This window comes from Capricornis sumatraensis, chromosome 3 (genome assembly GCF_032405125.1).
Source record: "Capricornis sumatraensis isolate serow.1 chromosome 3, serow.2, whole genome shotgun sequence".
NCBI classification, from domain to species: Eukaryota; Metazoa; Chordata; class Mammalia; order Artiodactyla; family Bovidae; genus Capricornis; species Capricornis sumatraensis.
The window spans coordinates 150,816,363-150,844,081 of NC_091071.1; the positions used below are offsets into that span (position 1 = coordinate 150,816,363).

The 27,719-nt window shown below is 43.2% G+C and overlaps 1 protein-coding gene and 1 non-coding gene across 2 annotated transcripts; both read left to right on the forward strand.

Annotated features, from left to right (window-relative positions):
• Positions 1–27,487, forward strand: ARPC2 (actin related protein 2/3 complex subunit 2). Its single transcript, XM_068967158.1, has 11 exons — positions 1–98; positions 314–395; positions 8,300–8,334; positions 9,551–9,663; positions 13,613–13,658; positions 16,018–16,204; positions 16,799–16,892; positions 22,251–22,377; positions 23,887–23,987; positions 24,296–24,396; positions 26,943–27,487. The coding sequence occupies exons 2-11, from the start codon at positions 322–324 to the stop codon at positions 26,965–26,967; spliced, it is 903 nt and encodes a 300-aa protein (XP_068823259.1). The 5' UTR covers positions 1–98; positions 314–321; the 3' UTR covers positions 26,968–27,487.
• On the forward strand, positions 3,175–3,311 carry LOC138077308 (small nucleolar RNA SNORA42/SNORA80 family). Its single transcript, XR_011144756.1, has one exon. It is a non-coding gene; the product is annotated as a small nucleolar RNA SNORA42/SNORA80 family (small nucleolar RNA).
• Positions 27,488–27,719: the final 232 nt, after the last annotated feature.

A 27,719-nucleotide genomic window follows, 5' to 3' on the forward strand; every position in this document is an offset into this window, starting at 1 on the left:
GGCCGGCTAGAGCCGGGGGCTGGGCGGGGACCAGGCTTGTCGGTGAGGCGGCAGCGGCGGCGGCGGCTCGGCAGGCGGGTTCAGGCTTCAGGGGCCAGGTCGGTCGGGTGGGTGGGTGTCTCCGCAGTCAGTGCGTGCGCGGGCCAGCGCGCAGGTTTTCCCCTTCTCCCACCCCGGTCCCTTTCCCCTTCTTCCCTAACCTCCTACCCCACCCAGCCCCCCTCCTCAAGGGGCAGCAGGGCCGCTCCCTCTGTCCTTTCCTCCCTTACCCACCCTCACCCGCCCTTGTTTCTCCTTCCCCTGTCCGGGGCAGCCGCCGCCATGATCCTGCTGGAGGTGAACAACCGCATCATCGAGGAGACGCTCGCGCTCAAGTTCGAGAACGCGGCCGCCGGGTGAGCGCGCGCCTGGGGCCGGTGGGTGGCGGGGGAGGCAAGAGTTGACCCCTGATGATCGTTCAGTCCTCCAGACCCATAGGAGGGAGGTGGGAGACCTGGCCGGGTGTGGGGACTGCCCCGGCGGGGTTAGACGTGGGAGGTGATTGGGCGCGGTGGGGTGAGGGGCAGAGATGCGTGGGGAGAGGCTCAGGAGGGATGCGGAAGCAGAGTGGACAGGAGTGCGCGTGCCAAAGGTCAGGAGACCTGTGGGACGTGAGGGGAGCTTGGGCCGGAACTCTCCGCTGGAGGATCTCATTGCCCTCTGGAGCGAGCTGGGGACCACTTCCCTCTGTATTCCCCGTCATTGTTCAGAACCCAGAGAAAGCCTATTTCTCTGGGATTTGGGATTCGGTTGGAAGGAGTTTTCAGGAATTCCCATCACTGGAGGAGGAAAGAAGGTGGCAGGCCCAGATTCACCACCCACCTTCTCGCTCCCCACCCCCATCTTCTCTTCTAAAGGAGCAGAAGACCGAAGGCAGGCCCTGCCTTGCAGCCGGAAAACCCGTTGATCTCTCTAGTTTTACTTCCCCGAACCCTACTGTGAGAGAGACTGGTCATTTTGTTACATTTCTCGAGCAAAGTTAATAGTCCCCCCCATATCCATACTCCTTTCTTATCGCTCTTCTGAGGTCCTGATTCTTTTTTCCCCACTCACTGCCCTCTATCTGGATATCTTTTAAATCTTTGTACCATACCCCGGGTCTGTGATTTCTTCTGTAGTCATTCCGGCCCAGATACACACTTAAAAGCCTCCAGAGTCTATAATAAAGTTCTCAGATAAGACCTGTTTGTTAACCATTGGCCTTTTTAAAAGTGGGCTTTAGGACATGTTTCTAAGGCAGCCTTCGGTGTCAGACACAAGAATCAATAGAAGACGACCTCCTCCCCCAAAGCTGCTTTGCTTTTCTAATATAATATTTAATACATGAACCAAAGAATCGGTTTTAACTTCTAATTTTTGATAGCTTGTGGCCAGTCCCTTTGCCTCATTTCCCCATGTGTGAGGATGGGAACTTCACATCTTGGTTACACAGTTGAGGAAATAGTGCAAACCGTTTCTGGTGAACTGGGAACTAATAATAAAGTAAGTGCTTGGAGAGTCACCGATGGGAGAAGATTGGTGGAGGGAATTTCTAAGTGGACATGATGAACTTGTGGCTTGGAGGCATTTAAAAAAAATACTTATTACCTGCCTCTTAAATTGAATATATTGTCTCCTATTTCTAAGGCCACAGGTTTTATCTGTAGTACAAAGCACAGCTTTCCTTGAAGCAACACAGTGAGCAGTAGTGACTGTTTCCTGCCAGGGGCTGCAGTTGCTTATATTTTAGGCTGAGTTGCTGCTTGTCTTCCGCCTCACTTACCAGTTCCTTTGCATTTTAAATGTTCAAGCGAATCAGCTTAGTGGCTTATTTTGGGTGATTGCTGTGTACTTTTTTGAGCAGTGTAGCACATAGGAGGAAGTTAAATTAACTTCTGCATTTTCACAGCTTGTCTCAAGTGAATTCTCAGGTTTAGACTAGCGAAAAATGAGACCTGAGTGGTTATAAGCTGATCTACAAGATAAATGCCTGTGCATTTCAAGTAGAAGCACGCCTTGTAGTGTAGGAGTACGTTCACATCTGCTTGTTTATTAATAACTTGTGACTCTGAAATGTAGCCCATTATTCATAGCTTCAGCTCTTTTCCTTTTAGAACATTACTCTTAAAAAGAGCTACTAACTATTTCATCTGGGAGTAAGTAGTCACACAAGTCTGGAAGGCATAATTTAGAACTTCTCCACATTTTTTTTTTTACAAAGTATATGCTGTAACAATGTTGAATCTTAGGGCATGGCAGCAAATTTTGTTGTTGTTTTTTTTTCTGGCCTGTCTTCCAGTTGAGATGTGACTTAAAGTTGATTCAGAACATACTCTGCTGAAAATCACTTTGAAAAGAGACCGTGATATTCAGCCTAACAGGTAGGGTTTGCCTGGCATTGCAAATGTAACACCTAGAAGAAGCCTAGAAGTTTCTAGGCATACTAGTAAGGTGAGGCAGCAGTAAAGTCTTTAAGTATTTATCAAGTAGTTAACTATTTATCAAGGTGCATGCCTAGCCAGAACTTTTAGAGAATAATAACTGGTGTGATAATCATGAACATTTACAGGGTTCTCTCAGTGCTCAGCCCCAAACAGGAACAGGAAAGGGGGACCTTTCTAAGAGTATGGCAGCATTACAGAGGACCTAAGGGGGGACACATTTTGGGGTAGAGATCAGAGAAAGATTAAAGAAAGGCAGTAGCTCTAAGGAGAAACCTTTGAGATTGGAAAGGCTTGGCCGTTGTGGGAACCTGCTGGGAGAGGTCAGCTCCGCCCTGCTTTTCCCAGTTGGGGAAATGAGGTTCTGCGCAGCCTTCCCCAGAGTGAATCCTCCAGCTCCACAATGCCCGGTGATAGCCAATAACTACATATGGCTAGTCAGGTTGAAATAAAAAAGTGAATTAAAATAAAGCTCCTCAGTCACACTAGCCACAGTTCGGGGGCTCAGTTGCCACACGTGGTTAGAAGCAGCCAGATGTGGACAGCCAGATGTAGGACATTTCCATTATTGCAGAAAGTCCCTTGGACAGCCCTGTTGCAGCTACTGAAAACGTGAGCATGAGGTAGTCTTAAAAATAGTTTTGCGGTATATATTTCAGAACACAGAGTAATTTTCCTTTTGAAGTTGATCTTATTTTAAGTGATGCATCTCGGAGCATGGTAATGGATTTATGGCAGGTCCTCCTCTGTGGGCCTCTCATAGTGTACCCATGCCAGAGTAAATTGCAGCCTCGAACCATTGCCCAGCCTCCTTACTTGTGGGCTGTGAGCACTGAAGGGGGTTGTACAGCGTGAAACAAGAAAGAAAAAAAAATGATGCCTCTCAGATTATCTTGCTGGATCTTCTTGCCTGTGACATCCTTCTAAAAGTCTAAATTTCCTTCAAGTAAAGCAATTCTGTCATAAATTGCTTAAAAATATATTTAGTCATGAAGATCTTTTAACTTGGAGGCAGTTTTGACAAAGCCTGAGAGCCATTCCAGGCAAATTACTTTTTCTTTTTTTTCCCACCACACTCCTGGGAAGGTGGCTTATTGAAATGATTCCTGTAGCCCCACAAAGTGATAATTATTGGTAAATTGTCTTCTCGACACCCTCCAAACTGAGAGACTGTCACTGATTAAGAAGCTGTGCACAACACTGCAGATAACCTCATGTGCAGGTCTTGTCACAGTTTTTTGGTTTGTCTTTCTTTTTTCCAACCATTTAGGAATTCTTACTTAAGCTCGCAATTAAGTATTCTGGCAAATTAATTTAATTCTTTTGTTACTATATCCACACCAAGAACCTTTATAGCCTCCAAAGCTAGGCTTGTCAACTTCACTCTAGTCTGGAGTGCAACATTGAGGAAATGCTGCCAGATGCGAATTGCTGTTGATTTTAAGTGCGTGCTGGCTCCTTGCCACAGCTGTGCATATTGTGGGGAGCTGTGCTTCTGTGAGGGGGAGTGAAGCTCAGTAGGCAAGCCATGCCAGTTGGGGTGGGCAAGGACTGTGGGAGGAGAAATTTAAGCGAGGAATAAATTAAATCTTGCTGATACCTTCTCATTCCCAAATATGCTGCATATGTCCTCAGGGAGGCAGACTGCTGAGAAGTGATTTGGAATTAGGACATTGTTTAAGCATTTAGGAGAAACTGGATATAGTGGCTGACTTGCTGAGATGATCTGGTTGGTCTTTTTACCGGTCACTGTAGTCACACTGCTGCCCACTCTGGCTGCCTTGGAACTACTTTGGGCATGAGGCCCCAGCGCTGTGTTCCTTTTGTGTGTACCAAACCTCCAACTCTTAGTGGCAGGGTCTATGGTTCTATCATCTTTGTTTTCCCAGAATTCTTACTGTGTGTATAGTCAGCTTAGTACACGTTTGATGAAGCCAAATAGAATGGTTCTTGGTTTCTTTAGGAGTTTATCCTTCTGACATTGTGTGAATCAGCTTTTAGACCCTGTTTGTTATTTTGAGACATGCCTTAGGAGAGTAGGACCGCCTCTTACCTAATATGATCCATTTTTGTAGGCTTTGCTCAAAAAGGATGATGGGAGCCTGAGAGAGGACTTATAGGAGATTAATCAAAAACTTTATGATGAGATAATGAGCAGAATTCAATAATTTTTCTAATTCAGCTCATAGAAACAGTAACAAGAAGAGGGACATAAATGCACAACAAGGAACTGGATGTGTTCAGGAGTAAAAACTCCAAAATCCTTAATGAGAAAAGAAGATTTGATAGTAACAGTTACCAAGAGTTGTTTAGTGACATTCCAGAAACTTCCTTAGAAAAAGGAGAGGAAGAAATTTTTTCTAAAGGAATTGACTATGTTTTAGTGTCTTGTGCTGTCCTGTCAGTAACCCTGAGGACATAGCCACCTGGCTTACTCTAGAATTCCAGACATTGCAGCAGTCTGACACTAATATGGTTCTGTTTCTCCTTGTTTTGGTGACCAATTCCCAATTGTTTGACATGGTTTCCTTCCATTTCAAATGTGCCTGGGTTACAGATAGCAGCTCTGATTTACAGTTGACAAAACTGGGGCTCTTGGGAGTTGCTGAGGGAGTAGAGAGATTCACCATTGCATAGGCACCCTTCCCTGGTCACATCTGGGTGAATGGTCTAGCCTGGAGATCCTGCCACTGGGCTGCCCTAAGGGCTGTGGTATCTCAGCATATCTGTAGCTGAGTCATAAGACCTTTGTTGGGAAACTTTGCCGTGCGTGTAGCTTCTCAGTTAGTCTTCACAGCAGCTTCGTGTGGTAGAGGCTTTTAATCTCCATTTTCTAGAAAAGGAACCTTTGGCTTGCTGACAAGTATCATTGCTGTGGCTACAGTAAGCGACAGAACCTGAGGTAAAGAGTCAGCTCTGAAAGACATGCTTTTTTTGTGATTAAACTTACTCTCACTGCCTGAAATAACTATTTGCCCTTTTGGCCTAGCGACTTCTGTGGTAGCTCAGATGGTAAAGAATCCAATGCAGGAGGCCCGGTTCGATGCCTGGGTTGGGAAGATCCCCTGGAGAAGGGCATGGCAACCCACTCCAGTATTCTTGCCTAGAGAGTTCAATAGACAGAGGAGTCTGGTGGGCTACAGTCCATGGGGTCCCAAAGAGTCAGACACAACTGAGTGACTAACATTCTTTTGGCCAGTTAAGAGTACACTTGCTCCCAGACCAATCTTATTCCTGTCTGTGGTTGCTTGTGGTTTAGTCGCTAAGTCATGTCTGACTCTTGCAACTCCACGGACTGTAACGTACAGGCGCTTCTGTCCATGAGATTTTCCAGGCAAGAATGCTGGAGTAAGTTGCCATTTCCTACTTAGGGGGATCTTCCAGACACAGGAATCAAACCCCAGTCTCCTGTGCTACATGTAGTCTCCTGCATTGCAGGCAGACTCTTCACTAGCTGAGCCACCAGGGAAGCCCTTCATTCCCCAATAGCTCCGTGATTTTTAAACCACAAAACACTTAGTCTTGGACTTGAGCCACGGCCCTGTCATGGTATATTTCCCACTCAGCGCAGTCCCCTTGTTGGGGACAGAGTTAGACAAGAAGTCTAACCCCCAGGTGACTGAGTCCTTCAGCCCAGTGCTCTCCTCAACAGCCTGACTCTCTTCTCTGCGACCTCTGTGCAGCCATAAATAGCAAACTAAAATATTAATGGGAATGATATGACAAATATTCCCAAGTCAGGCAGCAAACCACTTAGTATAGATCTTAGCAGCTTCTCCCAGTGGAGTCAGTGCTCAGGGAACTTTATGACCTAGAGAAATGCAAAATTTCAGAGTCAAAATTTTGGAACCCTAAGGTTTTTTATCTACAGTTGATCTTTTTTTGGTCGGTTGATGAAGTGAGAAAGTGAGGAACTCAGTCCTTCCGTGGCTGACTTAAACCTAAAGGTTAAAAAAAAGAACAGCCTCCTACTAAGTGATACAACATGGGCTTTTAGAAGCCTCCACCCTGCCTCTTTGGCACAGCCAGCCTTCCTCAGGAAAATGTGTTCCAATGCTTCCCTCCGTTGTGCAGCCTCTTAATGTCTCATTCAGATGGGCCATAGATTAATGTTTCTACTTCTTCCTTTGCTCTTGTTTTTTCTAGACGTGAGAAATGGTGGTTGGTCATTCATCGCCTTAGTCACCAGGCTACAGTTTCAAATGAAAGATCAGAAACCACTTTTAATTTTTATCCAGTTCTTTTCATCATATCCTGAACTCACTCCTTGTCCATAAACCCACTTGATGCTTCAATTCTCAGACACCCAAAGTACTTTTCCTAAGTCACATATGGGTGGCTTTGAAGAAGCAGGGTGGAACTCAATATGTGATTTGTATAGGTTGGTTTTACAATGGGGCTAACATATGTTAAATAGAAACCAGTTTCCTTGAGAGGTATGGTTTAGCTTTGCAGCAGCGTTTTAACAGTCATAAACCATGTTATTTATTCCGTTATTTCCCAGCAACTCTGGAGGGCAGCTCAGTCTTGGTTCCTTCTGCAGATGAGGGAGCGGAGATAGTAAAAGAGATACACATTTGATGGTGAGGTGTTGAGCAAGTTAGGCAAGAATAAATGTGAAAGTGTGTATATCTTGTCTGCTGGCCCATAAAACAAAGTGGAATCATTTGAGTTATAGGGTGTTAGCTAATAAAACTATGGAGTCTTCATTGGTTTCCTACCATTGAGTTTTGAGGAGAAGTGAGGAAAGCACTTGAAGTAGCTTTTCACTGGAGGTTAATTGACCATTATTGTTTTTAACTGGATATATGTCATGCTTTCTGGGTTAATAACTCAGCAGCATTTATCTAACAGAAGTCCACGTACCAGGCTCAGCTGGGAATCACATTGAAAGTGGCAGACCGTCAGTGCCTCCCAGGAAAAGTTTTTCTGTGTCTGTTCTCTTGTTTTATCTTTAGCAGTTGTGTAAAGTAGGTAGGATCATTTGTGTTCTCCCATTTTAAAGATGAGTAGGTGAGAAAATAAAGAAATGCAGGCATTAATTTGTCTGAAAAGGTGGTCTTGAAGAGAAGGCTAAAGTTGGAAAACAGGTGTCTTGACTGTTCTCAGTGATTTTGCTGTTACTTTGTGCTACACTTTGTATGAAAGTGCAACACTGAAATTTAAAAACAACCACCCCCACCCCCACCCCCCAAAAAAGAGTAGAACCAAAGAGGGCTTCACAAAGGAGAATGGTGGGTACTTAGGTGCTGTAAGGAAGAGGGAAACAGTGTAGGAAGACTTTCAGATTGTCTTTGAAATGGAACAGGACTGCATCATTCTGTGGCCTGAACTCATGCTTTCACTTTATGTAAATTTAAACTGTTCTGCTCTCTGTTTAGCAGTTTTCCTGCTGAGAGTGCAGCCAAAAGAGGGCATTTTGTGGGTCATATATACAAACGTGTCTGTCATGGTCTTAAGGAGTTAAGAATTGAAGGTGAGCACCAACCACAGCAGAGATTCGAGCTGCAAAACAAGCTTTATCTGTCCTTCCTTTTTTCAGACTTCTACCATTAGTGAGTAGAGATTCAGGTGCATGAAAAAATGAATTGTGTATCTGGATCAAGGTGGTCTGATCTTAAATAAAGCTCAGGAGCCTTTTGCAAGTCTCCCTGAAGGCAAGCAGCAATGTCATTACCCTTTTTTTGGCTGTGTTGCACAGCACGCAGGATCTTAGTTCCCTGACCAAGGTTTGAACCTGTGCTCCCTGCATTGGAAGCATGGAGTCTTAACCACTGGACCACCAGGGAAGTCCCAGCAATATAGTTAGCTAACTAAAGGAATTTTATTTCATTTTGCAGAAACAAACCAGAAGCTGTAGAAGTAACATTTGCAGGTAAGTATCCTTTATCTCACCTATTAAGAGAAGGCATAATATTAAAAGATAGAAAAGAAAATTGTTCCTAAAATAAGCTTTGACGTTTGGGCTCCTATCTTGTCAGATTTTTTTTTCCTGGCTTTTATTTTAGATCATTATTCATGGATTTAGTGAGCTATATAAAGTTGCCTGCTGATATTTTAAAAGTTTGGGTTTAATTTTGTGGTACAAACTAAGGTTTTTTAAATTTGGAAATATTATGTTATTATCTTTAGCCATCATCTTAGTTTGCCTAGCACTTAGAGGAGTAGAGAATTACAAAAATACTCGAGACTTGTTCAGCAAGTCAGAGAGAGAGGTTACTGCTTTCTTTTCCCTAGAAAGAATTGGGTATTGACACTACTCACTTGCTCTGTGAACTTTGAGGCGTTGGTCACGCTGCTTATTAATAAAATGGGAATGCTTGACCAGGTGATCTTGGAAAACTTTTTGCATCTCTGAAGAGCTCTGACTTGGAGGCCAGGCATCATCCCCTCCCTCTTCTGCTAACTAGCAATGCCAGAGCTCCCTATAATGACATTCAGCCCCAGGTTTCAAGAATTTAAGAGCTAGCCAAACACACTATGTGAGCCTTGTGTGAATCCTAATTCAAATAAGACAATATTTTTTTTTAATTCTTGAGATAATATTTCAGTGCTTGACTGGATATTTAATGTTGTTGTTGTTGTTGTTTTATTTAGGCATGACAGTGGAATTGGGGTTATGTTTATTTTAGAGATGTATTCTGAAATATTTATGGGTGAAGTGACGTGATGTGTAAGATTTGCTTCAGAATAAATCATTGGGAAGGGCTGTGTCTGAGTGAAAACAAGGTTGGCCATATGGACATATGTTGATTAATTGTTGAAGCCATGATGAGAATAGGGGTTCGTTGTATATATTTTTATACATGTTTCAAATACATCGCAATAAAGGTTTGTTTGTTTTTTTAATTCTTTCAGCACAAAGTGATGATTAAAGTAAAAATACCTTTGTAATTTTAGAGAAAAGAGATGAGTACTCGATAATTCTTATCTCAGTGTTTCTACTGATTTTCCACATGGATTTTAAATGAACATTTTACTTACATGCCTACTTGTAAGGGAGACCTTGTGCCCTGCAACAGGTAGGCAGGCACTTTGAGATGTTACTCCTCATTCCCAAGTTAAGCAAGATTATTTGCTTCTCCTGGCAGATTTTGATGGAGTCCTCTATCATATTTCAAATCCTAATGGAGATAAAACAAAAGTGATGGTCAGTATTTCTTTGAAATTCTACAAGGAACTTCAGGCACATGGTGCTGATGAGGTAAGTTCCCCATCACTTTTCCTTGGGAGTCTTGTTTCCTCCTCACCTTTTCCTGGCAATTTGCCACTCCTAGAAGATGCACGGCACTGAGTCATCCATGCTGGCACTGGCCACTCTGGAAGGCTTGCTCACCTAACCAGGGGCTCTTGACTTCATTTCCATTAGTCATAAAGAAGGGTGTTTCTCAGAAAGGGTTTTGGTTCTCTGCTTGACTGCTTTTTACGCTGAAGAAATAAAGATGTTCTCTAACAAGTGAAAACAAAAACTGATTTAGTTCTCAAAAAATGTAGCAAAGAATACTTTTCCTTGACCAATACAAAAATAGCTGTGGCAAGACTAAGATGGAGTCAGTTCTGTTTCTGTTACATTGTGAAGCAGGTATATAACCTCTGGTCTGTTTAAAGTTTACAGGCTTAATTTCTCATTCTAGAAATTTAGGAACAAATCTGCCCTTTACGCTTTTTAATATAATGCTCTTTAGAACTGGCCTCTGTATCTCTTCTTCCTTATGACTACCTTAGGGGAAATAAGAAAGGGTGTCCATGTGTTGAGAAACTCTTGGTGGCCATGCTTTATTCACTGACTTCTTTCAATAGGTTTGGTTCCTGTTGAACTATATTTGCTCTGGGGAGAGCCATTTATGGAAGAAAGAAAATGTTATTACACCAGTGTGTGCACGTTGTGGTTGGGTCTCAAAGCAGGAAGTATGACTCAGTTCCTGAATCAGTTTTCAAGTATCTTCTAGTTTTAACAGAGTAGGTTCTCCTTAATGTGGTGAATGAAGATACAGCCATTTCTATTTTCTTTCTGATTGAGAGTAATAGTAGTTTGTTATTTTTTTAAGTTTATTTTTAATTGAATGATAATTGTCTTACAATATTGTGTTGGTTTCTGCCATACATCAGCATGAATTAGCCGTAGGTATACACATGTCCCCTGTTGAACCTCCCTCCCACCCCTTACCCCTTCCCACCCTTCTTTGTTGTTGCAGAGCCCTATTTTGTGTTCCCTGAGTCATACAGCAAATTCCCATTGGCTGTCTATTTTATATACAGTAGTGTATATGTTTCCATGCTACTGAAAGTAGTAGCTTTTAACTTATTTAAAATTTATGTCATGAAAGAGCTGTTTAACAAAAGCATATGATCAAAATCTTGATACTAAAAACTAAAATTAATGTTAGCCAAGCCAGATACCAAGAGCCATACACGGTCACTTCCCTTACTTCTTCATATGCAGTTGGTTTGCCCTGTAAGTTCAAAGGAACAGCTAAAACCTTCTCTGATTTTGCCTCAAGTTCAAGAGAAGAAGAATGGTTTAGAGAATTTGCATTCAGGGTTATTATACCTGAAAAGAAAGAGCCTCAGGAGAAAGACTTAAGTCTTTTAACGCATTTGAAAGATTACTAATGTAAGTGAGACCGGCTAACTCTTTACCAGATGAAGATCAAGAGGAAGTAAATGGCAGTTAAGGTGGCCCTGTTTTAGATGAAGTAGAAGACAACTACCTAGAAAGAACTGTTGAACATTTGAACAGATAACTGAAAAACTGTGTGATCATTCCCCCTAGACCTTCCCTTCTCTTTAAAGGCGTTGGTGCAGTAAGAACACTCCTTGGGAGGGAGAGAAAGTGTTAAGCTAGATTTCTTAAATCTCTATTCCAGTCTGTGCTTTCCTTACAGTGAACTCCAGAATACATTGCTATTCTTGTAGCTATCACAAGGGTCAGAGAACCAGCCCACTCAAGTGGGTGGAATAGGTAACATTGGCTGTGTTGCAGCAGAGTGCAGGGTATATGGCTCCCTGAGTTGGTTAAACAGTGACCAGCCTGTGATAACTGCAGGAAGCTTGTTACTTTGTCACAGGCCTTTTTTCAAAGCAGAAAGCCTCAGCTGCCAGGTGGGAAGGTCTGATTTCCTGGTGTCAGGTTGGAAGAGGGGGTGCAAAGTGAAGTGAACTAGGAAGCGTTGGCTGGTTTTGCCAAGAGGAGGGAGCAGAGGAGTTGAACTTGGTATAATTTTGGTTCTAAGAACCGCTTAGATCTCAGAATATTAACTTAGTATCTTGGGCTTAAACTGAATAACTTGGAACCTAAACTAGGAGCTGTGGTTTCTCCCACATCTGATTTTCCCTTCCTCCAAGTACACATAGTACAGAATTGTAGATAGTTAAAATTATTAATGGGACATGGGTGCTGCTTTTTTCTCCCTGAAATGATATAGGAGAAGTAGTATATGGGACACCTGAAGTCAGATCTCTGTGCCACCAATAGATTCTGTGACCTTGAACCTCTCCCTTCGGTTCCTCTTCTGTAAGAGATACCTCACAGTGGGTGTGTGGTCACCAAAGAGAAACAAGGTGTGGCATTACTTACCGTTTGACGTTACATAAACAAGTGTGATCACTGATACATGCTGCGAAGTCCACCCTGCTGTCCAGGTTTTGCATGTTGAGGCTTTCTTCCAGCTATAGGATAATGGTTAAATAAATATGTGGAGTACTAAAAAATATTTAAGAATGAGGAGAAAGAATGCATTATATGATAATTCTTTAAAATGGGACATGAAATAAATGGTTTGCTCCTGGTTTGTGTAGCATATGTGTTTTTTAAAAACCTGGAGAGAACACTGAAAGTAAGATGAGAAGAACAGCATTGACATTTGCTCAGATCTGTTATCTGAGTCCCCAGATGCTGGAGACGGGCTCTGAGACTGCAGGAGTGGACCAGACGGTGGCCCTGCTCACATGGGCCTCCACTCCAGTGCTGTCTGTTCTTAGTGCTTTTCTCTGGCTAGTGAGATTCTTTAAAACACACACACCACTCTTAAAATTAAAGCAAGTTTGTGCTCTTGTTCTCTTTTAACTTGGTATCTTATCTTAGATTTGAGTACCCCTTATTTTTGGTATCCCAGAAAATGCAAGAGGGTCATGATTAGTATATTTGTGGTGACACTGTTAGAAATTGGATGCATAGAGACAAAATCCCACAGCCTGTTATACGACTGGGGGTTAGTATTGATATTTTGGCCTCAATTCTGCCTTCCTGTGGAATAATGCTGACTCCTTCCCTCCCTAAGTTCAAGATTTTAATGAGACAAATAATAAGACCTGTCTGTGTCTTACCTCTAAAACATAATAAAAACTATTAAATACCAAGAGGTTATTGAATTCTAGTGATTTTAATTTTTCTCTCTCTCCAAATAACTGCCTTTCTCCTGCTTAACTTGTCAATAACATTTAAGTCAGAACTGTTCCTTCCCAAATAAAAAGATTGATTCTTAAACCATGCCAGCCTCAGAGCAGTTCCTACCAAGAAGAGCAATCACACCCATCAGAGAAAAAATAAGGTGTAAAAGGGACTCTTGTTTTATCATTTACTCCAAAAAAGCTGGAAAATAGCCAGCTGTAAGGATTGGTTTTGAGAAAAAAACATTTAGAGAGTACACCCTTCTGTGGACCCCCACAGTATAAATAACTGGCTAAGATTGAATTACCCATTGCTTTTTAAAGCATTCAAGATAAGCAGGCTAACCGGAATCAGTTCCTGACAGTTCTGGTTTTACCATTTCATTCACCTGAGTTAGTGGTTTGGCCTGTACTTGGTTGATAACTAACATGATCTATTCTCACTTGAGATCAGCATTCTTTTACTCTCTTGGAGGGAAAAAAGGGTAATTATGTGCAATATAAGATCTGGAGAACAGACCATATAAAGGGGGTGACCAAGTGCTAACCTTTTGGACTTAATCAAACTTCTGTGAGTAATTTGCTTGATAACTCAGATAAATCTTCTTCCCTCCCTGTATCCTATTTCCCATTCACCTTTTGAAAGTTAGGAAGAATGCTGGCTTAGGAAAAATGGCATGCACAGTGCTTTGAAAATAGTGAAATTCTCATGGTCTTTGAATTAACATGTGTTTGTATAACATACTTGTTTTTCTATTTTCTAGTTATTAAAGAGGGTGTATGGAAGTTACTTGGTAAATCCAGAATCAGGTATGTAGTAATGTGAATGGCTGTGGAATGACTTGGAAAGAGATTCGTCCTGTTTGTGCTATGCTTTTTTTAGCCAGCGGATTTTGTTTAAATGTTACTTATTTATGAATATTTCTGCATGAGTTCAGGTCCCACTTCAGCTGTCTCCATAAACATAGCTTTTAAGGGGCTTTGCATTGTCCAGTAATGGATACACGTTACTGGTGTAGTCACACAGAGTTGATGTATGCTGTTTTTAACATTTATTGGGTAAGATCTAATGACTCTTTGTTAATGTTTCAGCCAGAGGGCCACCTTTGTTTGCCCATAGTGATTAACATGCCTTTTGAGAAGATTAAGCCAGCATTGATTCTCCCTCCCAGCCCCCAGTAACCACCTTTGTACACTGCACATTTGGAGAAGGAAAAGGAATATTCACAGCTATTTTCACATTTTTCAATTAGAAATTTCAGCCCCTGTAATCCATTCTTCTAATCAGTGATCTGTGCCTCCTTGATTAGAAGAGCTATGTTACACAGCTTTAAAGGAAGCTTAAATAAGAGGAAAAAAACTGAACAGTATTTTTATCCCTGTGATTAAGTAGTAGTTTCAAATTCTGAGGCATCTATAGCCAGGCCCCATAGTGAGGACCAAGTTGTAAGACTGCTTGAATGTAATATTTGTTACTCAGATCCTATGACTGGTACCTTGACTTAAATCTTTCTAAAAAGGAAAGTGTATCTGTCTCTTTTTAACAGCAGTTACTTTAAAAAAAAAAAAAAAGGCACCTAACCTCCTCATTAGAATACCTTCCCTTGACTCTTATCTGCTGTTCTGGAAACAAAGTATCTAATAAAGAAAAGTGCCTTCAGAATGTAACTTGTTACTTGGAGTGTTTGTCTGTGAGAACTTGGTACTCCATAAAGAATACTGAAATTTATTATTTCCAAAATTGATGGTGTAAACATATCTCAGAAATAAAAGCCAAAAGATAAATAACAGTGTAGGCTCTAAGAGGAATCAGGGAATTTCAGAAAGAAAAATAACTAGAGCGGAAAAAGCATAAAGGAACCCTTGGATGTGCTTGTCACCACTCAGATCCTAAAATTTATCAGAACAAGCAGAGTGTAACCTGGATTTTTCTCTGTGGGTTTATCTAGACAAGTTTGGAAAACTCGGCTGACCATACTAGACTTTACTTTTCTTTATTCACATCATGTTTTCTTCATCATATTGGAAGCCATACTTAAGTCTGGCTTCAGTTATACTTTTATTTAGTTTGTTTTATTTGGCTTCTTAAAACTAACAAACCCCAGCTTGAAATATTTTCTTTTTTTTTTTAATCTAATCTTCTGGTCCATTTGTTTATCTGGTTTTCAGGTACCCAAAATGGAAGGGTGATTGATATTATTTAATATTGGAGTGCCAAGAATGTGCTAAACCCTGTCTAGAACAGAGATTTAGATAGCCAGTCGATGCTCTCAGTGAGGCTAGATCCAGCAAAACACAGACCTCAGGAATGCTCTTGGAAAAATACTAAATGGTAACAAAGTATAAAGGTCTAAGAAACTCAGAAATGTGAAGTCTATACAGTTCTGATAAAATTATTCCCGTCATCTGTTTAGAATATGAAATGATCCTCAGTGATATTCTTGCAAAATCATTTACAGGCTTTTGGGCAGGTATGTCATTCAGTTACATAATTAAGCATCCTAGGCACTTGGCTTTTTGAACGTTTTTTTCCTTCTAAAGTGAAAATAACTATATCTGGCCTATTTCATACAACTCATATGGAGATCAAATGAAGTAAAATGTTTTAAAACACTTGGAAAAATTTACAGTGTACACAAATCTTTTGGGGTGTATACAGATTTTTTTTTTCCTGTTGAGGTTTTTGCCCTGTTTCCATTCTCAGGGTTTACAATGGCATGCAGGCGGGTATATTTTTTATCAAAAAGCATCCAAGCTGCTCACCATGTTGGCACTTGGCATGATAAACTGTCAGAGAAAAATATGAAACTCATTAATAGGTTGATAGCATATTCAGCCTGCTTTCACGATTGTGTCTGGAACATTAAATTTCTGAAAGTTCCAGGATTATGACTTCCTCCCATTCCTTATTTGTAATCAGTCATCTTTGATACTGATTTAGATTTTTGCATGGTATCTGTTAATTAGCTATATATATTTACAGTAATTTTACAAGAATTAAGGTTTTATTTCACATCATTTGCCCTTTGAGGAAGATGGGAGTGGACTGCATTCTCCTTAGGTTAAAAGTATGGACACTGAGACAAAATCAAATGTCATTTGAACCCAAAAAGCTTTTTATTTTATTTTTTTAAATATAACTATTGGGTGTTTTTTCCCCCCCCTCCAGGATACAATGTCTCTTTGCTATACGACCTTGAAAATCTGCCTGCATCCAAGGATTCCATCGTGCATCAGGCTGGCATGTTGAAACGAAACTGTTTTGCCTCTGTCTTTGAGAAATACTTCCAGTTCCAAGAAGAGGGCAAGGAAGGAGAGAACAGGGCAGTTATCCATTATAGGGATGATGAGACCATGTGAGTATAGATAGAATTTGGTCCTAAAACTTGATTGTGGCTATCACATATGCTTACCAAAAGATATTCAGCTAAGTCAGACCTTAAACTATATTGTGTGAAGCCCCCCAAAGTGTCTTTCTCATAAAATTCTTAAACCCAGGATGTAGATGGTTTGGCGAAGGAGAAGGCCACTTCTCCTTATCTACAGGAAGTTGGCAAAAGATAAAAAGAGAATCCAGCACTTCCTTTAAGGCATTAATATTTTGGGTCCCCTTCTGTAATTTAGCTAGGTAATCAGGAGGCAGAGGGTGACTGTAGGTTCTAAGAAATATTTTTTAAAGTGGGGTTCTGATAATCAACTAACTCTGGACTCCATACCATATAGACAAGTTCATAACATCCACTTTGGGTGATTTTCATCTCTTGCCTCACGTAAAGTTTACATTTATTGTACTGACTTCGTGGCCATAATTATTCAGTCTCACTGGCACACCTTGTTTGATGAATTAAAAGGTTTATGATGGCTTTACCTTCCTGCTTCACTTGTAGATCAAGTTCTTGACAAAACCCTGTTCTGATTCTGTACTTACTCATGAGTTTTGTTCCCCTCAGGTACGTTGAGTCAAAAAAAGACAGAGTCACAGTAGTCTTCAGCACAGTGTTTAAGGATGACGACGATGTGGTCATTGGAAAGGTGTTCATGCAGGTATGGAGCAGACATCTTGGGGCAGAGAATAGGGGGACCATGGCCTAGTGACTTATACCTTGGCATCAAAGAGACTTCCCTTGTGGTCCAGCGGCTAAGGTTACTCACTCCCAATGCAAGGGGGCCCAGGTTCGATCCCTGGTCAGGGAGCTAGATCCCACATGCCACAACTAAGACCCAGCACAGCTAAATAATAAATAAGTCAACATTTTTTTAAAAAGATAAGAACTGGCAGCCCTAGAACCCTTCTAAGTGGTTTTAGCCCTTTTGCAGGACTGAACTAGAGTTGGTTCAGACAGTAAAGAATCTACCTGTGGTGTGGGGACCTGGGTTCAATCCCCGGGTTGGGAAGATCCCCTGAAAGAGGATGCCCTGGACTGGTAGCCCATTCTAGTATTCTTGACTGGAGAATCCCCTTGGACAGAGGAGCCTGGTGGGCTACAGAAAGGGGGTCACAAAGAATCAGACATGACTGAGCAACTGAGCATAGCACATAGTAACAAAATGACTGAATATGAAGTATGCTTCGTGCCATGAGGTCTTTGATTTAAAGCTTGGTCCTGTTTCCTGCCCGCTTAAGTTTTCTTCAAGCTTGTAGCAAGGTCTGTTGGCTTGACTTATTAGTCCTAAAGTCTTTTCAGAATGGAGTCTAGAGAAAATTCTTAGGTGGTAGGTAATGCATTAATAGCGTAGAGTTGTCAAACTGGCAGTGAAGAGAATGGGCCTGAGTTTGGCTGAGGAGCTCCTCCCCGTGGAGCTCCTCCCTCAGAGGCAGCTCATCCACTAGAAGAGTAGTAGCGGTTAGGAGGACGTTTTGTAATTGGATTTCTGGTGTGGTTGGACTCAGGTCTGACACAGTACAACCACTGTGGCTTTGTCATGCTGTCTGCTAACCAGTTGCTGGCTTTAGGACATGAGCGCTCACTGGTGAAGTGCTATTCTGGCTGGTTTCTTATGAGACAGCTCAGCATTCAAAGTCTAGTACAGAGGTTAAATTAAAAAAAAAAAAAAAACTTTGTATGTTCATTCTGTTCTTTGGCAAGGTAATGAAGTTTAAGAATTCCAGGACAACCTTTTTTGCCAGGTTGAGTTGAAAAATAATTGTGCTTAATATAGTGAGAATACTTTATGTGTAGGCATTCTAAGTGGCTAGGGAAATCTTCAAAAAGGATGTTCTCCATTTGACCATCTGTAGTGGCTTTTTGTGTTAAGCTAATTAATCAAAAACTAATTTTGTAGTCCCCATGCAGAAAAATTGGAATATTGACAAAGCATTTGAGAGTACTAAACTTTCAAAAGTGTATGGTTGTGCACACATAGATATGTATGTCTTAGGTCCTAAATGTAAACCTCAGACAGGCATTTCATGTGTTTTTATGCAGAATTGACAGGGGAGTTAAATGCAGTAGCTCAGAAATTGGGCTAAATCCAGACTGACACCCAATTTTAAAACCTATGAAGTATATATTTAGATTTGGCTGGGTTTTTTACCAGTCTTCCATTTAATTCCAGACAACATCTTAACTTATTTTTATACTTTGAACAGATCTTGTCTTGGAGAGTATACTGGAGATTTGTTCCTTAGGAGAATTTTGAGTATTCTTTTTTGCATGTGAACTTAAATGCTCTCCCTCAGAGTCCATGTGGTGGGACACTTGTCTATAAGGGAAAAGAACGTCTGCATTTTTGTACCGACAGCGTCTCCAGTGAGTGACAGGCCTGGTCCCATGTGAAAAGGCAATGCCCAGGAGCCCTTCCTCCCTCTCCAGACTCAGAGGCAGTGGTAATTTAACTCGAAATGACCTTAGTAATGTGGACTTACTTTGCTGGTTTTCCCCTCCAAAATAAATCAAGCACTGTCCTAGGCCTAGTTATTTTAATTTCTAGGAAAAATGAGGACGGTGGATGCCTAGCCTAGAGTGCTGTGACGTGGGAGGCTGGTTGTGGTCACCTGTGTGCCTGCTGTGGGTCCTCGTTTCCCATGCCAACATGCACCTCCAGCCTAATCAGAACACCATCCCTCCCTTGTCATTTGGCAGGCTGACTTGGAGGGATGCTTATTGCTGTCATTTGGAAAAAGACAGGGAGGGGCCATTCCCCACTCTTACGGATGTGCTAGTGCTCGGCTTTGAAGGCATATGACCTGTGAGCATCAGAGAAAACCTGGTAGATGTCATCGTTTCAACCCTCATTACATGAAAAGCAATAGTTACCCTTTTTGGAGATTTGGTGAACTAGAATTGTTTATGTTACTAGATCTTTAAGTTAGTTCAGTAGGTAAGAGAAATTAAGTGGAAGCCACTGGTTACTGTATGTTCAGGGACAAGACAAAAGCAATTTGCCTCGTAGGCACTAGTAAAGATGTCATTTTGAGGATCCTTGCTGCCTGTATATATGTGGGATTATACCTGTAGGATATTTTCCTGAACTGAGGACCCTGAGGCAGAGTAAGTAATTTTGGTAGCATTGCCAACCCCTTCTCCATAGAGGTTATGCCATTTCCCTCCCACCTCCAGTACGTGAGTGTTCATTTTCCCAAAGTGGTGTTGAGCTTTTGGATTTCTGCCAGTCTGACAGGTTAAAAATGGTGTCTACTTTCTCTTATGAACAAAGTCAAACATCTTTTTTTTTTTTAATGCTGAAGGCAATTTTTTTGTCTTTTCTTGTGAGATGTCTCTTGATGGCCCCTACCCATTTTTCTGTTGGGTTATTGGTCTTCTCAGTTTCTTCATGTACTTGGGAGACTGGCCCTTTTTCTGTGATAAGAGTTGCAGAGTTTTTTTTCCAGTTCGTCATTAGACTTCTTGGGTTGTTTTTGTTGTTTGGTTTTCCCTCACGTAGAACTTTATTTTCATGTAGTGAAATTGATCAACCTCTATGGCTTCTAGATTTTTGAGTCATAATTAGAAACACCTTCCCTACTGAAAGGTTGTAAAGAAATCTAGCTGCATTATTTTCCTGGTGTTTTTATAGCTTCATATTTTATGTATAAATCTTACGACTTGTATGTAGTTTCTCTTGGTGCATGATATGAAAGGTAGAGCCATCTTTTTTTCTAAGTGACTACTGCCTGTCCCAGTGGCAGCTACATTACTGGTTTAAGATGCTACCTTTATCATAGACTTAATTTCTGTATGTATTTGGGTTTATTCTGCGCTTCTGTGGTTAGTTGTGCTTTGATGGAAGAAAGAAATGATATTGTGATGCCTCAAAGAGAAAAAAGGGAAGAAAAAAGAGGCAGTATTGCTGATACATATGTAACAAAGACTCTAAGGCAAAAAGCTGCTGGGTTGGTGGGTTTACTGCCTTTTAAGTGTTGTGTGAGAGAGAAAAACCAAGGAGAAACAAAGGCAGGAGATTGCCTAAATTACAGCCCCGAGTCAGTATATTGTTAACCAACTCTGAAATGTATCACTCTCCATGTACAAAACTGAGAAATCACCACAGGTTTACAGATACTCCATCTGTTTGTGAACGCCACATGTACCAGTGAACTGGAGCGTTCAAGAAACTTATGAAGCACAAGAAAGTGCTGGCAGGCAGTTTTTATCTGTTCTCCCCACCGGGGACTAAAAGAGGGAGACTGATAGAAGTTAGAGAACGTCCCAACCCAGTTGCAGAATGAAAGGGATTTTCTAGAGAAAGGCAATTTCAGCAGCTTTGCTTTAAGGATTTTTGTTTTGAATTCTTGGATCCTTTCCTCCCTCTTCAGATGTTTTTCCTTTGGGGATCAAAGTTCAGAGGGGAGCTCACCTAACCCAGTGATGTTATTTCCCACCAACCTTTGGAAGCTACACAAGGAGTTCAGAAGGCGGGGGGTGAAACAGACGAGCTCCCCGACTGGGCATTAGACCTCCTCAGGTGGTATCCTTCCTTCACATACCTGCTACTGAGGGCTTGCCCGTCCGTCTGTATCCTCCTGCTGCGGGTGAAGTGCAGTCCCTGGCTCCTTCCTTTACAGTGTGCTGACACTGTCAGCTAGGGAAGTGGTACTTTCTTTCTCATTCTTGTGCTAGACAGTCTCTTTGAAGGGCAGAGGACTAGATACAGCAGTGAATAAAAGAATCCTTGACTTGAGCTTAAAACCTGGTAGGGAAGCCAGATGCATTAATGACTAGTGAAATATTACAGTAGAGGTTTGCAGAAAAGCCATGGGAACTCCCACAGGAGAGCAACTAGCTGTGCCCAGGCTGTTGGAGAGAGCGTTATATCTGGGCAGCAGTAGAAAGAAAGTTGTTTACTGAAGGGCTGTATAACTTGCTCTCAGTACTCTCAGAAAACTCAGGGACCTTGGAAAACTTTTGGTTCCATCCTTCTGTCCTTCAGAGAGTTTAAACCGTAGGTTTTACTGGCATTGCTGGAAAGTCCAGTCCTGTTACTACAGATCTGGGTTGAAATGGGGATGCCTTGTATCACTTACCTGTTTATCCAGGAATGTATGAATTAGGAAAGCTTGAGATGTGGAGGTTAGGACGGGGAAGAATAGCTTGGTTTTGACATCCTTAGGCATTTTTCTGTAGTTTGCTGAGGGTGGATACATTTTGTCAAGGGTGAGCTCTTACTTGAGCTCCACTTGACATCTTAATCAAATTTCCTGAAAAATATAACCTCCTTTCATATTAAATCAAAAGAAACTAATAAACTGTCATCCTTATCCTGAACGTAATCTGGTTCTCTGAGTGCTTTGCAATTTGTTGTCTATTTAGCCTCAGAAGTAGTTTTATCATGCATATTTTTCCAAAACAAAAGAAGAGGATTAACAGTGCTTCTCTTTGCTCTTTGAAGATCGGACTTGTTAAGTACTTTGTGATCTCCCCTCTTTGAATCTGAAGTACACTGATGGCAGCCAACACTGGTAATATTTCACGTTGTGCTGTGCTGAGTCGCTCAGTCATGTCTGACCCTCTGCGACCCCATGGACTGTACCCCACCGGGCTCCTCTGTCCATGGGGCTTCTCCAGGCAAGAATACTGGAGTGGGTTGCCATGACCTCCTCCAGTGGAATCTTCCCAACCCAGGGACTGAACCCAGGTCTCCCGCATTGCTGGTGGATTCTTTACCGTCTGAGCCACCAGGGAAGCCCAAAAATACTGGAGTGGGTAGCCTATCCCTTCTCCAGGGGATCTTCCCGAGCCTGGAATCGAACCAGGGTCTCCTGCATTGCAGGTGGATTCTTTACCAGCTGAGCTACCAGGGAAGACCAGTACTTCATACTAGGTGTCATTTATTTTTAGCCTCTGCCGGTCAGAGGGCTCAGAGGTCACATCCACAGGGCAAACCCCAGAGCATAGGTTGCTGTTCTTGCTGTTCATCTCACACCAGATTCTCTTCTGGTTGCTTTTTGCTTCATCCTGGCAGGAGTTCAAAGAAGGACGCAGAGCCAGCCACACAGCCCCACAGGTCCTCTTCAGCCACCGGGAACCTCCCCTAGAGCTGAAAGATACCGATGCTGCCGTGGGTGACAACATCGGCTACATTACCTTCGGTGAGCTGGGCGGGGTTGCCGCCTTTGCACACCTTGGTGGGTTCATGCTGCAGTTGAAATGGGGCTGAGTGGCAAAAGCAGGTGTGCCAGAGTGTTCCTGTTGCCGGTGCCATGACTGTAGGAGGCATGTCGTGGGGAACTAATACAAGTCATGTGCTGTTTTATTTTTATACAGTAATCATTTTCCTTTTTTCCCTGTTTTATCTAAATCCTCAGGGAAAAAAAATGGATAGCCCCTGGAGTGAAGTAGGAGGGGTTAGGGCCACATAAGCCCTGCTAAGCAGCTAGTTGGGGTTCTCTGTCCGTTGGCGCCTGTTGGGTTTTTTTGCTCATTAGACCAGAGCTCCAGCTGTGATTTACTTACCCACTTTCCCTCTGGAAAGATTCACATCCACCCCTCTCACAGTTTGCTTCAGCCTAGTGAGCTGGTTCATTGGTAACAGCTGACAGTTTAGAATCGCAGCTTACACACACACTGACCTTGACAGCACTAAAATGTCCCCTTTGCTGGAGTTCTTTAAGCCACCAGAGTGCTGAAGACGCATCAGTTTATCGGAAATAAGCGGGTTGATTAACCAGGTTTCCTTAAGTCTAGTCTGCATGTTTTTTTTTTTTTTTGGCACGTTACACTCTCTGAGGTTGGGACAGCCTGTTAACAGTTTAATTAGCAATGTCTCTCTTTGTGGTACATAAACTGATGGTGAACTTACAGTCATTAGCATCTCAGAACCTCTGCAGTATAGTTATCTCCTGGCCTGGTGCTCTTTTCTCTTGAGGGCAAGTTGACCCACAGTGGTCCCACCCTTTCTTAGGTGGCATTTCTTTTCGTTTCAACAAAACTTGATACTCAAGAACTTTGCTGATGCCGAGGTCACTGAGTAGGATAGATGCAGAAGATAGAGGGGATTCCCAGAAGCCAGAGGGAGAGGCATGCAGGTCTGCCCAGGTGTGAAGCTGAGTGACTGACTGCACAGGACTTCATGGGGTCAGGCAGTGGCAGGGGCTTTTCTCAGCCCCCAGCCAAAGCAACTCGTCCTGCCATTCCTCCTCAGGAGTGCTCAGGTTCTTGTCCCTTCCTGTTTGGTGTTCACCACAGACTACATGATCCTCTATGGATCTAGTTTCTCTGAAAGCTTACTCTGCTTCAGCACCAAGGTCCTGCAACAGGCAGGCTTTGTTCTCTAATCCCCATTGCGCCAGAGTCCACCCAGGTAGCCAGTTGTGTCGTTTTCTAGAGAGACTTCTGAGAGGCAGAAGCTAGTAGATTTCACAGTGCACGGCCAGAGAATCCAGACCCGGAATGAACGCCAGGACCAAGCCCTTTGCCAAGGGAGCCCTGGTTTTCGGCCATGGTCTCCTCCATTTGCACTTACTGGCAGAAAACCCTAATGAAACAAGTGGACGGTCCCAAAGCAGGGCGAGATGGGAGCTGACAGTAGGCTGCTGGTCTTTCCACCCTTTGGCATTGGTGTAATTAGACCTTGACACCCTATCTGTGCCCCCACTCAGTGCTGTTCCCTCGCCATACCAACGCCAGTGCTCGAGACAACACCATCAACCTGATCCACACGTTCCGGGACTACCTGCACTACCACATCAAGTGCTCGAAGGTGAGTGAGAGCAGCCTCAGCACCAGCGCTCTGCGCCATTCTCTCCACCAGAGCTCATGGCATAAAGTCCTCTCTGGTACAGGCTGTTGCTAGGAACTCTACAGAGATGGTTCTAGAGGCTTTGAATCATAACCTTTCTCCATCTCTCTCACTCCATAGCAGAGAGGTGAATATATGCTTGCTTGCACAGCCCTGTGTCAGCCCCAGGGTGGATGTTCCCAGACCTTTCTGATAATTTCTGCTACTTAGAGCAAAGCTGTCTTTCTGGAACATGACTCTGCTTCAGTACCCATTGTGTTTGCCTCCAGGCCTATATTCACACACGTATGCGGGCAAAAACATCAGACTTCCTCAAGGTGCTGAACCGTGCACGCCCAGATGCCGAGAAAAAGGAAATGAAAACAATCACGTGAGTAGCACCATCCTTCAGCAGGACTGCCTTCCTCTCCTAAGCTTACCAAGGAGGTCATGGGTGTCGGTGACCCAGGTGTCTGGGCAGTGGCTGCAGGTGAGACAGGCAGCGGGGCGCCTATAGCTGCCTGGCAGACTAAAGATGGGACAAACAGGTTTTCACGTCTGAATGGGCCTCCTTGTTTCCACATCTCTGTGATCGAGGATAGTGGCTGCTAGAAACAAACAGGCCTTTTTGCCAAGATGAACTATGTTCTCTTTGGGTCTGAGTTGACAGGCCTATCTTAACTGTCTTGATATCTTCTTGTAGAAATGGAATAATCTGCTTGAGGACATTTAGTTGCATAAATACGCCTGGAACTATTCCAAAGCATTCTTTTTCCTGGTCCAAGTCTTGGCAGGAATTTTGCCTAAAGAGGACGTCGGCTTTATCTGAGATAGAGATGATGAGGAGATCCTAAAGGGTGCAAGACACTGTCCTCAGTAGAGCAGCATGGTCGGGGGCCTGGGGGTTTGGTTCTGTGCCAGGTGCCAAATCTTGGAACCCCCTCTGGTAAGGTTTAGGCCATCCTGTTCTCCAAGTAGAGCAATGGGTGCTGGTCTCCTGTCACCTGTTCCCATTGAATTAAATGTCTTGAGGTGAAATAAGCCTCCCCACAACCCACACAGCCATTTCCAGCACCCCACACTCTTGGGATAACCTTCTATAGGTATGTTGTGCCTGTGCCTTCAGGCTCCTTCCCTTGGCCTCTTCTACCAAGCTAGTTTTTGCTGCCATTTAACAGGGTGAGAGAGGGTCTGACTCTTGGGTGCCTGAGCAGAGTGCTTATAATCTCAGAAGCATCAGACATTTATACAGAGCAGTGTAAGTCACCCCTGCCTTCTATACTTGAGAGGCTGCCTGTCTCACTAGGGAATTGATCCCAAAGACCTTTCTCTAGAATAGCTCTTCCCACTGCCCAGAGCCAGCAGTGTTCAGTCCACAGCTGGATCCTCTGCTTAGAGAGAAGTGCCCACAAGCCATGGCAACACAATGGCAGCATCGTTCCTTCTACTGTGCAGCTTTATGGCACAGCCTACAATGGGCAGAACTCGAAAGGTAGGGAGGCGGGGAGGGTGTGTCCATCATGGAGTTGACAACTCTCCCTTTCCTTTCCCTGCTTGCTTCTCTCACTCACACCATTTTGGTGACCCTGAGTGTGAAGCAGCCAATTTTGTGCCACTTTCAGAGCCCCGTTCAGTAGAGGCCAGGAGGTGAGCCAGCAGCCAGTACAGCAGAAGGCAGCCTGACCCGCCAGCCTGTCGCACACCAAACGAGGGGCTGGGCGTCATAACAGTCATGAACTTCTGTCGCCTTCAGCCCTGTAACTGCCTGTCCATTCAGGAGAAGCGCCCACCAGACAGCCACTACCCAGTGTCTCCCCACAGGGCTTCTCCCCTGGTTCCGTCACACAGCCCGGCAGCCTTGGAGTGTGGGGTTACTGCAAAGCAGGTGCAGTGGAAGGGCAGGAACAACTCCCTGTCCTGATGGGGGACTAAGAAAAGATGAGTCCTTGAAATGAGCCAGTCGTCCATAAACTTCCTTCCTGGAACTTAGGAAGAACAGCTTTGCGTTTTTCCATCCTGTGACCTCTGTTTGGCAGAGGTGAGCCCCAGAAAGGAGAAGCAGGAGGTAAACAACCCTGAAAACCAGATTGAGTTCCCAAAGCTAAGCAGGAGAAGCCAGGACCCTTCTTCTGCTCTGGGTTCTTAGAACCTGGAGCAGCATGAAGGAGGGTAGCAACTCTTCTGTGATCAGAAGCCAGCCATCAGCACTCCATAGAGCTCTGCTGGAATTGAGCTTTCTATTAGGGAATGGATAACAAAATATTTTAGCTTCATCTGTGGTAGGGTAAGACATTCCAGAGAGGAAAATCTTAGTTCCCGGAGTCCTCCGCTCTGGCTTCCAGGCTTCTGTGCCAGATAGGTACTCTCCATCTTTGGGAACCGTCCCCAAAGTTGGCCATTCTTAGAATGCTGGGTAGGACAGGACACCCCGGCTCAGGAGCCTTAAGCGAGGCAAGTGTTTTGTGACTGAGTGTAGTCACCATATGACAACACAAAACACGCTTAAGCTTGGAAAGTTTGGGGGGTTGCTTCTTGTGACATTTTGGCCCCATGGGGGAAAATTTAAGGAACTGCTCTCTGCTAGCCTGAAAAGGCATAAGCTGTGTTAGGAGGACCCCAAATTCTTTTACTCAGAAGAGGGTTGAGACCAGTCTAAAATGCAGGTAGATCTAGGCCATGCAGAAATTGGGGCAGGTGATTCTCCTGTCTAACTTGGTATATTTACTGTCCTCATGGGCTTATTACTTGGTACCCTGAAGTATTCAATAGGAAGAAAGAGCTGACGGGTTGTTTCTGTGAAAGCTGGACCGTAACCCTTGCCTGGAGTTCCCACATACCTCTGCTTGGAAAACATTGACCCCATCTCTAGTGCAGAGCGTGGGGTGGATGGGAAGGTGAGCAGAAACTAACCTTCAGACTTAATCTCTGCTTTTGAAGGGGGAAGACGTTTTCATCCCGCTAACTCTTGGGAACAGGAAGAGGAAGCGTCTGGCAACTGCAGGCTGGAACACTTGCTACTGGATAATCGTAGCTTTTAATGTTGCACCTCTTCAGGTTCTTAAGGGATTCTCCGTTTTGGTTCCATTTTGTACACGTTTGGAAAATAATCTGCAAAAACGAGCTGTGCTTGCAAGGACTTCATGGTTCCCAAGAATTAAAAAAAAAAGAATTCCACTTGATCAACTTAATTCCTTTTCTTTATCTTCCCTCCCTCACTCCCCTTTCCCGCCCCTTCTTTTCCAAGCTGTTTTGCTTTGCAATATGTTACTGGTAATGAGTTGCAGGATAATGCAATCTTAACTTGTTTTCTCTAAGTATTTGAGTTCAAAACTCCTGTATCTAAAGAAATACGGTTGGGGTCATTAATAAAGAAAATCTTTCTATCTTACATGAGAATTCACTTGGTTTTGGACTGGGAGTCCAAAAGAAAAGGAGGGATGAAGGATACATCAGTACTGCCCTTGAACCTACAAACGTGTGCTGGAGAGGCTTAGGTTCAGGTTCAGTAACCCCACCCCCACCCTCCCTGTAGAGGAGAGAGAGGCTCACTGGTAAGCTCTTGGTTGGCATTTCTAAGTAAACTTGAACATTCACTGTAAAGCTTTTATTTTGTCTCCATCCAGTTCATTGTTTCAGACTGGTTTGAAACTGTAAATGAATTGTGAAATCTGACATTTCCTCAACAATTATGAGGTATTTGTAGATTAAGTGCCG

What these genes read in the sequence shown, in the direction of transcription:
- ARPC2 (XM_068967158.1), top strand. Translation starts at nt 322, where the DNA reads ATGATCCTGCTGGAGGTGAACAACCGCATCATCGAGGAGACGCTCGCG. An exon ending in AGGCACATGGTGCTGATGAG is followed by an intron (nt 9,664 to 13,612) that starts GTAAGTTCCCCA and finishes TCTATTTTCTAG; the next exon opens with TTATTAAAGAGGGTGTATGG. An exon ending in ACCACATCAAGTGCTCGAAG is followed by an intron (nt 23,988 to 24,295) that starts GTGAGTGAGAGC and finishes GTTTGCCTCCAG; the next exon opens with GCCTATATTCACACACGTAT.